The sequence below is a fragment of the Bombina bombina genome, chromosome 7 (genome assembly GCF_027579735.1).
Source record: "Bombina bombina isolate aBomBom1 chromosome 7, aBomBom1.pri, whole genome shotgun sequence".
In the NCBI taxonomy this organism is placed as follows: Eukaryota; Metazoa; Chordata; class Amphibia; order Anura; family Bombinatoridae; genus Bombina; species Bombina bombina.
In genome coordinates this window covers 240,714,143-240,726,174 of record NC_069505.1, presented here as the reverse complement: position 1 = coordinate 240,726,174, position 12,032 = coordinate 240,714,143, and the positions used below count along the sequence as shown (strand labels likewise).

At 42.3% G+C, this 12,032-nt stretch overlaps 1 protein-coding gene across 3 annotated transcripts in view; it reads right to left on the bottom strand.

Moving 5' to 3' along the window:
- The window catches only part of NR2C2 (nuclear receptor subfamily 2 group C member 2), a 456,514-nt gene that overhangs the window by 347,410 nt on the left and 97,072 nt on the right, over nucleotides 1-12,032 (bottom strand). For all 3 annotated transcript variants that reach the window (XR_008403220.1, XM_053720676.1, XM_053720677.1), the window contains exon 2: nucleotides 10,816-11,016. Coding sequence is in view for 2 of the 3 variants with exons in the window: in XM_053720676.1 (XP_053576651.1) it covers nucleotides 10,816-11,016 (201 nt within the window). In the remaining variant the exon portion in view is untranslated. The remainder of the gene's footprint in view (nucleotides 1-10,815; nucleotides 11,017-12,032) is intronic.

Sequence of the window (12,032 nt, the reverse complement as noted above, 5' to 3'; positions counted from 1 at the left end):
TAGAGGGCATTAATTCACGTGTTTCATTTAGATAACATTGAGCTCATGCACGTGAATTTACCATGGAGACAGCTCTGATTGGCTAAAATGCTAGTCTGTCAAAAGAACTGAAATAAGGGGACAGTCTGCTAAGGCTTAGATACAAGGTAATTACAGAGGTAAAACGTGTATAATTATAGCTGTGTTGGTTATTCAAAACTGGGGAATTGGTAATTAAGGGATTATCTATCTTTTAAAACAATACAAATTCTGGTGTTGACTGTCCCTTTAAAGGAATATTCAAGTCAAAATTAAAATCTGTTTGCAATTCAGATAGAGCAGCAATTTTAAGCAACTTTCCAATTTACTTCCATTAAGAAAATGTAGAGAGTCTACTAATATTTACACTTTTTGAGTCACCAGCTCCTACTGATCATGTGCAAGAATTCATAGAATATATGTATACGCATTTGTGATTGGCTGATGGCTGTCACATGATGCAGTAGGAGTGGAAATAGATATAACTGAAATCTGTCAGAAAAAAAAAAATCAACTACTCATTTGAAGTTCATACTATGTGGTAGGGATGCACCGATACTGATACTAGTATCGGTATCGGTACCGATACCAAGTATTTGCATGAGTACTTGTACTCGTGCAAATGCACCGATACTTAAACCGATACCTCTACTTCCTACCCATATGCTATCTTGTGGCGTTTTTTCAAACTGCATGTTCCCATTTCATTTTAAACTGGAGTGGAGACTAAACTAAAAATTGTTTACTACTGTTCTGACAATACAAATTGCTGTTATTTGTATTATTGTAGGAGAGATCACTGTACCTCGTTCAGACAAACCCCTGAAGTACTGGTCAGTTAATAAACATATTTCCAGCTCTGGCTAAAATGGCCCAAAAATATCTTTCTGCCCCATGAAGTAGTGTGGAAAGTGAAAGACTGTTCAACTTAGAGTCAAACCTCCATACAAATGTCAGATTCATGCTATATAACAGCCCTACAACCCAATTGCATCACCCCTTTAAATGTAATATTTTATTGTAATATTTTTTATTTATAAACACGTTTAGTGAACTTTTTTATTATTTCATAATGTCTTTTGAATTACAACCCTTTATAACTATAAAGAAGGAATCTTAAATAATTAGTCTGTATTGTGCTTGGTAAACTGTCACATGACATAAAAAAAAAGGTATCGGTAATTTGTATCGGCGAGTATTTGAAAACAAGTATCGGTACTTGTACTCGGTCATAAAAAATTGATATTGGTGCAACCCTACTATGTGGTATTGCATTGGCTTGTTATCATGTTTTTGTGCATTATGCAAATCTGTATTTACTGGGAGCAGTAGCCATACAAAATGGTAGAGCAACAAACTGGAAATGATTGTCTATATAAGTGATAAACTGAAAGATGAGCAACTGAAAATGCTCTCTGTAAATTGAAGTGAAAATGTAGGCATCCTCCAAATCTATTGTAGACTGAATTGCCCTTGTTGAACAAGGGCAAGGGTAGTTCTGATAGTTTCCATTTTGAAAGACAGAAGTCTGAGAAAATTGTTCAAAGTTTTTAGATCCAGAAAATGACTGAAATTTCCCTCTTTTTGAGAGCTAAAAGAAGAAACCTTCTTTTAGCCTTGAATTGAATCTTATTCTGTCTCTTTGGCTAACAATTGTCAAAATCCAGGGATCTGGAAAAGACTGAGCCGAGACCTTCTAAAAAAAATAAAAGAAGTGTAATCTGCCCCCTATTAGAAGAAGAAGAAAAAAGATTGGGGCCTGAACCTTCAAGTTTTGGAAGAATCAATCAAGCCTTGGATTTGCACCAATAAAGATATTTACGCCATATCTTATGGTAAATCTTTCTAGTAACAGGCTTACGTGCCTGAATCAAGGTATCAATGACCAAATCAGAGAACCCTCGCTTAGATAAAATCAACGTTCAATCTCCAAGCAGTTAGCTGCAGAGAAACTAGATTCGTATGATGGAAGGGTCCCTGAATGAGAAGGTCCTGCCTCAATGGAAGCTTCCACGGTGGCAGAGAGGACATGTCCACCAGATCCGCATACAAAGTCCTGCACGGCCACGCAGGAGCTATTAGAATTACTAAAGCCCTCTCCTGTTTGATCTGAGCAATCACCCGGGGAAGGAGAGCAAACGGTGGAAACACATAAGCTAGGCTGAACGACCAAGGCACTGCCAAGGCGTCTATCATTTCGGCCTGAGGATCCCTTGATATTAATCCGTATCTTGGGAGCTTGGCATTCTGACGAGACACCATCAGATCCAATTCCGGTCTGCCCCACCTGAGAATCAGAGCGGCAAAGACCTCCGGATGAAGTTCCCATTCCCCTGGATGAAACGTCTGTCTGCTCAGAAAGTCTGCTTCCCAGTTGTCCACTCATGGGATGTATATTGCTGACAGATGACAAGAGTGAGCCTCCGCCCACCGAATTATCTTGGATACTTCTGTCATTGCTAAGGAACTCCTTGTTCCTCCCTGATGATTGATGTAAGCTATAGTCATGATGTTGTCTGACTGAAACCTGATAAATTTGGCCGAAGCCAACTGAGGCCAAGCCTGAAGCGCATTGAATATCGCTCTTAACTCCAGAATATTGATTGGGAGTAGAGACTCAACTGAGTAGACTGGCATCCGTTGTCACTATCACCCATGAGGGTCTGCGGGAGCACGTCCCTTGGGACAGATGATCCTGCAACAACCACCAAAGAAGAGAGTCTCTTGTCTTCTGATCCAGATCATAATCTCCATTCCACTGTCTGAGATGAAAAAGAGCAAACGGAATGATGTCCATTGCCGCCACCATCAATCCAATCACCTCCATGCACTGAGCCACTGAAGGCCGAGGATTCGACTGAAGGGCTCGACATGTATTCAGAATCTTTAACTTTCTGACCTCCGTCAAGAAGATTTTTCATAGATACAGAATCTATTAAGAGTTCCCAGGAAAGGAACTCTTGTCTGTGGGATTATTGAACTCTTTTCTATATTCACCTTCCACCCCTGAGTCCTTAGAAAGGACAGAACTATGTCGGTATTAAACTTTGTCAGTTGTTAAGACGATGCCTGGATCAAAATATCGTCCAGATAAGGCGCCACTGCAATGCCCCGCGGTCTGAGAACCGCCGGCAGAGACCCTAAAACCTTCGTGAAGATCCTGGGTGCCGTGGCCAGCCCGAAAGGTAAAGCCACGAACTGAAAATGTTTGTCCAGAAAGGCAAACCTTAGAAACTGGTGATGATCTTTGTGGATAGGAATGTGAAGGTATGCATCCTTTAAATCAACGGTAGTCATATATTGACCCTTCTGGATCAATGGAAGAATTGTCCGAATAGTCTCCATCTTGAAGGATGGGACTCTGAGAAACTTGTTTAGACTCTTTAGATGTAAACTGGGTCGGAACGTTCCCTCCTTTTTTGGGGACCACGAAAAGATTTGAGTAAAACCCCTGCCCCTGTTCCAGAATTGGAACAGGACAAATTACTCCCATAGTGGAGAGGTCTTTTACACAATGTAAGAACGCCTCTCTTTTTATCAGGTCTGCAGACAATCGTGAAAGAAGGAACCTTCCCATTGGGAAGGAATTTTTGAACTCCAGTTGATACCCTTGAGACAATTTCCAGTGTCCAAGGATCCTGAACGTCTCTTATCCAAGCCTGGACAAAGAAAGAAAGTCTGCCTCCTACTAGATCCGGTCCCGGATCGGGGGCCGCCGCTTCATGCTGTCTTGGGAGCAGCAGCGGGCTTCTTGGATTGTTTACCCTTGTTCCAAGCCTGGTTGGGTCTCCAGACGGACTTGGCTTGTGAAAGGTTCCCTTCCTGTTTAGCAGAAGTGGAGGAGGAGACTCCCTTGAAATTTCGAAAGGAACGAAAATTACTCTGTCTACCCCTCTGCTTAGATGTTTTATCCTGAGGTAAAAGATGGCCCTTACCTCCCGTAATGTCAGAAATAATCTCTTTCAAGCCAGGTCCGAATAGAGTCTTCACCTTGAAAGGAATAGACAAAAGTTTGGATTTAGAGGACACATCCGCAGACCAAGACTTTAACCATAAGGCTCTGCACGCTAGAATGGCAAAACCTGCATTCTTAGCCGCTAACTTAGCGATCTGAAAAGCGGCGTCAGTGACGAAGGAATTAGCCAATTTTAGGGCCTTAATCCTATCCATTATTTCCTCTAAGGAAGTCTCAGTCTTCAGAGATTCTTCCAAAGCATCAAACCAAAAAGCAGCCGCAGTTGACAGGCCGTCGGTTGTAAGAAGAAACCTTGATGAACGAATAGATTTTTTAGCAGACCCTCCAACTTTTTATCCATAGGGTCTTTGAAAGCACAACTGTCCTCAATAGGGCTGAGCAGACGCAGGTACTAGGAGCTCCTGCTCTAATAACTCACCAAAAGCCACTATATAATATTGAAATAATATCCTATATGATAAAAAGGAGCCAAGATACATTTAAGGACTTGATGGACCATACTGGGAGATAACTAGCAGAAAGGCAAGAAGATATCTGTAGAGACAACGGAGGCAAAGACATAGCGATCGCTCCAACAAAGAAAAGCCAGCCACCTTTCCACCGGAGTTTTCAACTCTCAGATCCAAAAGCCCTTTACTCCTGGACTCTCCACTACGGCTTACCTTTCATGGACAGACCTGACCCCACTCTGACCCGACAGAATGGATTCTCTAATCTTACATGCTCTATCAAGGTTAGGACATTCAGTTTAATATCCTCTCCCAAGGCTTGTCTCTCAGCCGCGAGGATTCTCCTGACACACCAGAGTGGGATTTCAATACCTCACCCCCCCCCCCCGGTTACTTACCCACTCTGAAAGGACAAGATGGCGGCTGAGACCAGACGGGACCTCTCCACATTACCACAACAATTTGACGTCATTCCCGACTCCACTGCCACTTACCCGGCTCCTGTCTTGAAGCGGCCGGTGGGAACGGGAGTCGAGGTAGACATGCCTCTGCTTCACCTCTCTGAAGATAGTCCGTCGGATTTCTTGTCCTTAGCAGCCACGCATCCTTTCCCTCCTACGAGGAGGTCTCATAATGTTCAGAAGGACCGGTGCCTAGATCACGGAGGGGGATCTTATATCTGGCCCACGATACAGCCCAGCAGTCTACACAATGCGTTCAATATAGAGCAACTAATACGCAACAAGCAAACTGAACGTCATGGCAAGTCAGCTTTGAAAAGTGGTATCAGCTAAATAATACATCCTTACAGGAGAGTTGGTTCTGCTAAGACTACCCTTGTCTGGACTTGCTACTTTCCTCCATGCGTATTAGTATTTCCTTTAATTAGATTACACTGCCTTGGTTCTGTTATAATCAAACGTAACATTTGGGTTCAGCAGGATAGGGTGCCCTATTTTACATGACTCAGTGGTATTCAAGTATTTAACCCACGTGTATCATCATAGACTGTTTATCTTAGACCCCTATAGGGAATAACACGCTTTTACTGTTATTCCTTTATTGCAATGGATTATTTGATCTATCGGGTTATAAATCCTCATGTACATATTGCCCAGAAATTCAGGTATACGCTATGAATGCTCATTTGTTTATTTGAGTGGGGTAGGAAGAATAGCAGGTTAACCTTTAGACTCACCTAGCAAACTTTTTATGGTAAAAGATATCAGTTAATTATGGGCCTTGCTTAAAAGAATTCTGTACAGCTCAAATTGCCCTTATTATGGGGGTTTACACCACTCAGATAACTGTTAAACTAATGTTGTCCTCCTTTTTGTATCCGCAACATTGATTGCTTAGCTATATTAAATGCAGCTGGCACTTCCTTCACCCTCCCTATCATACGCAACCACATATCAAGCTCTGTTCTATGTTTAAGTTGCAATTATTTATATACTGCTCAAGAGGGGTTACATCATAATTTTTTTAATACAATGTAAAGAGTGATGTTATAATATGTCCATGTTCCCTTTTGCTTACAGGTCACTCTTCATTGTTATCTGCATTTATGCCGCAAGTTGCTTCTTTTTTTTTTGTGTCTTTCTTTTATTATTGTTCTTAGCCACCTCTTGTTTTCCTATAAGCAATTATTATATATATATATATATATATATATATATATATATATATATATATATATATATATATATATATATATATATATATATATATACACACTGTTAGTTTAATATTAAGCACACATTCTTTTTACGTAACCACCATCCTTTCCTCTACAACTGTTTACCTAAGACTCCTACCTGTCTGGGGATCTTCCCTATCTAAAGTTTTTAGGCGACCAGAGGATAATACTCAGTAGAGTTGGGCATCCATTGTCCTCATATTTATTTCCAAGGTACCTTTTTATATTGCCATGAGGGGTGCTAGAAGGCCACATTTAAGAAACCAGAAAAAATCTATACACATTTAACTATCTCTCTCCAACCCATATAGCAGAATGACTATCAACTCTACTGGGTCCCTTAAAGGCTTCCATAAAAGCCCCTGCTTATTTGTCCCATGTTCAAGTTTTAAACAGTCTGCAGAATACAATTTGCTAATATGGCCCCTTCCCCTTAAATTACACCATCCTTTATCCAGCTTCCACGGCACTATGATAAACTGGGACATCACTATGGACACTCATATAAGCAATCAACATGGATCATCATACTTAATTTCAAAACCAGGTATGACCCTCTTAGAACTTATGTTGCATCTGTAAGTAGATAGTGACCTCCCACTATTGTGTATCTGGCCCCATATATAAGTTAGTTTCTGCTCTCAATCTATTTTGATATAGTAAATTGTCTAAGTTTTTGTAATGTATACCCCCATAAAGAACTATCCTTCATTATCATAACTGAATGCCCCCAACTTGTTACCCTCAAAACTAGTATGGTTACCCCAGATAGCTCCGTCCTCCCACCCCCCTCCTTTCTAATAAGAGCGGCTCTTGCCCGCTGCATTCTCTTCCCCCTCTTTATCCTTTAAGCCAAGAGTAACCAACCTATAAGCTCCGTCCCCACAACCTACTTTAACCAGCTCACTTCGGTCCAAAAGTGAACCCTCTGGCACAGGGAGGAGCATTTTCATTTCATCTGCTTCACAACATAATATTAAAAAAGAAGTCCCACCTACCTTTGCCCAGTCCAGTTTACCACGCAGTAGCGGAACTTGTCTAATGGTCTCACTCCTTCATGTTTACCCCTTTTGGTAGACTTCAATACCACTTTGCGGACAGCTACAACTCTAGATACAGCCCCATATACTATTAGGATGGCCCTAGTGCTTACCCAGCTTACTCTTTTCTCGTTGATTAAGGGACTCACAGCTATGTTGTTGTTCGTAATATTCTAGTTCTGTTAATGTATACTCTATTTTTTTTCTATTATTCTGGTCTGTGGATGAACCTTGTTTGTAATATTGACTCATGACTTCAATAAAAATCATTTAAAAAAAAAAAAAGCATCAGAAGCTACAGGGATCCCCTGTGATTCTGCCCTGCTACGTTTGCCTTGTAACACTGGTAACTTAGACAAAACCTCTGTAAGGGTAGATGACATAACTGCAGCCATATCCTGCAAAGTGAAAGAAGCAGACGCCGTAGAAGATGGCGTAGCTTGTGCGGGCGTTAAAGGGTGTGACGCTTGGGGAGAAGATTGCGGCAAACCCTAAATCTCATTGGTTAGAGAATCATCTTTAGACATATTTTTATTAAAAAATAATTTCTCTTTACATTGTAATGATCTCTCAACACAAATGTCACATAGTGTGACAGGTGGTTGCACAATAGCATCTAAACACATGAGACATGTACTTTGCTCCATGTCTTCCATAGTAACAGATGCAAGGTACAATCTTATTCAGGTCCCTTCTAACGAACAGAACTATTAACGTAGTATATAATAGTATACTGTTCCTTTAAATAGTAAACGTTTTAATAATTATTGTGTACTGTGCCTTTAATAATAATTTATTATGGAGACCGGTCGGGGGCCGCCCCTTCATGCTGATTTTGTCTCGGCGGGCTTCTTGCTCTGCTTAGACTTGTTCCAAGAATGAGCAGGCTTCCAAATTCCCTTGGACTGGTCTGCTTTTGCGGTGGGCTGCTGGCGCTGGGCCCTGTCCGCACGAAAGGGACGAAAAGCAGATCCTTTAGGCTTAGCCTTCTTATCCTGTGGTAGGAAAGCTTCCTCTCCTCCCGTAACTGTGGATATGATCGAATTCAATCCTGGACCAAACAGAATCTTTCCTTGAAAAGGCAGGGACAACAGCCTCGACTTAGGTCATGTCCGCAGACCAAGACTTTAGCCACAGAGCCCTGCAAGCTAAAACGTAAAAGCCTGGCACCTTAGCGTTCAGGTGAATAATTTGCATATTGGCATCACAGATGAAAGAATTGGCGACCTTCAGCACCTTAATCTTATCCTGTATCTCGTCGATAGAAGTCTCCCCCTCGACCATTTCACACAGGGATCCACACCAATATGTTGCAGATCCGGCAACCGCAGCTACGACTGCTGCCGGCTGAAAAACAAATCCTTTGTGTTGAAACATCTTCCTTAACATGTTTTACAATTTTTTTTATCCATGGGCTCTTTAAACGAGAACTATCCTCGAGGGGAATAGTTGTCAGCTTTGCAACCATGGAAATAACACCATCCACCTTAGAAACAGTGCCCCACAGCTCAAGCTGAGAGTCCGGAATGGGGAACAGTTTCTTAAAGGAAGAAGAAGGGGAAAAGGAAGAACCTAATTGCTCCCATTCATTCTTAATAATATTAGCCATCTTAACAGGAACCGGGAAGACCTGAGGCGCCACCCTGTCCTCATATACCTTATCAAGCTTATGAATCACAGGTTCTTCCGGAAGCTTCGGTTCCAGAACCTCCAGAGTAGCAAGCACTTGCTTCAGCAAAAAGCGCAAATTCTCTATCCTAAACCTAAAGTCAGCTGGAGGTTTAGATGACACGGACTCTGACCCAGAAGGAGCCTCTTCCGAAGAGTCGGAGTGGGCCTTGTCATCGATATTTCCATAGGCGTAGACAACCCCTGGGCCACCATGATACGCCCTACGCTTGCGCTTAGCAGAACATGGTAAGTCATGGATAACTTTCGATACCGCCGTTTGTAGTTGATCCGCAAAATCTGGCGGGCCAGCGAATCTCTTCCGCAGGAGTAATGGAGTAATAGTTGAGCAGGCTGTTCTACCAGAACATCCTCACAATAAACACAGGAATGAGACCTTGTTAAAGAGGGAGAACCCTCTAACACGCCAGAGTCCTCCTCCATAGCTTGTGTTGTTATTACGGACTAGATTAATTTATTAATATAGTAATAAATTAATCCTATAACCCAGACTACAGAATCCCTTCCGTCTCCTGCCCCGCTGATCAATAAGTCACCTGAAAGTTCCATGCATTGCCAGAGCCTCATCTGGCACATAACGCAGCAATGACACAATAAACAATATCATATATAAACCCCCCTGTTCAATAATCCCCTTTCCAGGAATATTAACCCTTGATTCTTTAAAGATAAAAGGTGTCACACTGTGACCCTGTCTTCCATGTTATCAGTATGTAAAAAAAAAATGAAATGATCTTACCAGAATCTCCTCCTGGCATGGACTTGAGTGTAAAAATCAGGCAGCAAAACTCGTCAACGTTGATCGCTTGTGGAGATGTTAATATGAGTCGGGATGGTATCACAGAAAGACTCTCCCTGCATCTCCGGACTCTAACTTTCGCCCAGGCTCTCACTGAGAGGCTGACAGGACTACTTCAGTCCCAATGCGAAGAGTACTACCGTCCATAAGAGACTACTCTGATCTTCGGCTCTTCTCGGCCGTCCTCCTGTGACGAAAGGCAAAGAATAACTGGGGGATGAGGGAAGTGGGGGAGGTATTTAATCCTTTGGCTGGAGTGCCTTTGCCTCCTCATGGTGGCCAGGTTCATATTTCCCAACAGTAATGAATGAAGCCAAGGACTCTTCTCCCCTTTAGATGGAAAAATAAACCTACGTAACAAAGCCAGCGTTCACAAAATAAATACATACAATTGGGAGCGTGCTTGCATAGCGCTAGCGAAAGTAAGAGACATTATTTACAGCAAAAATAAATTGAACAATCAGAAAATTGTGCCACAAAAGAATAAATATTGTCAAAACACCATAAGGTTGCCCAGTATACTGTCAAATCCCTTAACATAATACATTAGACACTAAAAGACTAAGTATATGAGGAGGAGTAAACTGCAGATAACAGAAGGAGGAACATGTATAACTGCCAGTGATAACAGAGGGAGGAACATGTATAACTGCCAGTGATAACAGAGGGAGGAGCGTGTATAACGGCCAGCAATAACAGAGGGAGGAGCATGTATAACTGCCAGTGAGCAGATAACAGAGGGAGGAGTGTGTATAACTGCCAGCAATAACAGAGGGAGGAGCGTGTATAACTGCCAGTGATAACAGAGGGAGGAGCATGTATAACTGCCAGCAATAACAGAGGAAGGAGCATGTATAACTGCAAGCGATAACAGAGGGAGGAACATGTATAACTGCCAGCGATAACAGAGGGAGGAACGTGTATAACAGCCAGCGATAACAGAGGGAGGAACATGTATAACTGCCAGTGAGCAGATACCAGAGGAAGGAACACGTATAACTGCCAGTGATAACAGAGGTAGGAACGTGTATAACTGCCAGCGATAACAGAGGGAGGAGCGTGTATAACTGTCAGTGATAACAGAGGGAGGAACATGTATAACTGCCAATGAGCAGATAACAGAAGGAACATTTGATTTTGTATACCTGTATTCTCCCAGGCACAAGGTTTTCCGTGGTGGTGAAGATCAGCTGCTTTGTATTTGGAGACTCTGGAGCAGCCAGTATCACCTTTCCTGTCCTATGTCCATCTGGACTGGTTAGGATAAACTGCTGTTTGGAAGACACAGATGAATCTATTGCTGTCACTATCTGGATCTTCTGAGCAGTCTGCTGATCAGTCACAATCTGCAAAGGATGAGAGAACAACTGTACGTTAAACAACAACTGCTAGCATGCCACACAACAGCCAACAGTACATGGCAATCGCCACACAACAGCCACCAGCACCCAGAAACAGGCAAACTACACAACAGCCACCAGCACACACCAACCGGCATCACATGGCAATCGGCACACCATGCAACAGCTCTTAGCACACAGCAACCAGCACACAACTGCTAGGATGCCACACAACAGCCACCAGCGCATGGCAACCGCCACACCACACAAAAGCGGCCAGCACAGGACAACTATCACTCCACACAACAGCTGCCAGCACAGGGCGCGCCACACAACAACTGCCAGCACGTGGCAACTGGCACCCCAAATAGCAACTGCTAGCATACAGCAACTGGCCCACCACACAGTAACCTCTAGCTGGATGATATCAATTCAATTTATTCCCAAAAAACACAGACTGTATATACAGTGGATATAAAAAGTCTACACACACCTGTTAAAATGGCAGGTTTCTGTGAAATGAGACAAAGATAAATCATTTCAGAACTTTTTCCACCTTTAATGTGGCCTATATGCAACTCAACTTAAAAACCAACTGAAATCTTTTAGGTGTAGGGAAGTAAAAAAAAAAAAAAAAAAAAAATATGGTTGCATAAGTGTGCACACCCTTAAACTAATACTTTGTTGGAGCACCTTTTGATTTTTTTACAGCTCTCAGTCTTTTTGGGTATGAGTCTATCAGCATGGCACATCTTGACTTGGCAAGATTTGCCCACTCTTCTTTGCAAAAACACTCCAAATCTGTCAGATTGCGAGGGCATCTCCTATGCACAGCCCTCTTCAGATCACCCCACAGATTTTCGATTGGATTCAGGTCTGGGCTCTGTCTGGGCCATTCCAAAACTTTAATCTTCTTCTGGTGAAGCCATTACTTTGTTGATTTGGATGTATGCTTTGGGTCGTTGTCATGCTGAAAGATGAAGTTCCTCTTCATGTTCCGCTTTCTAGCAGAAGCCTGAAGG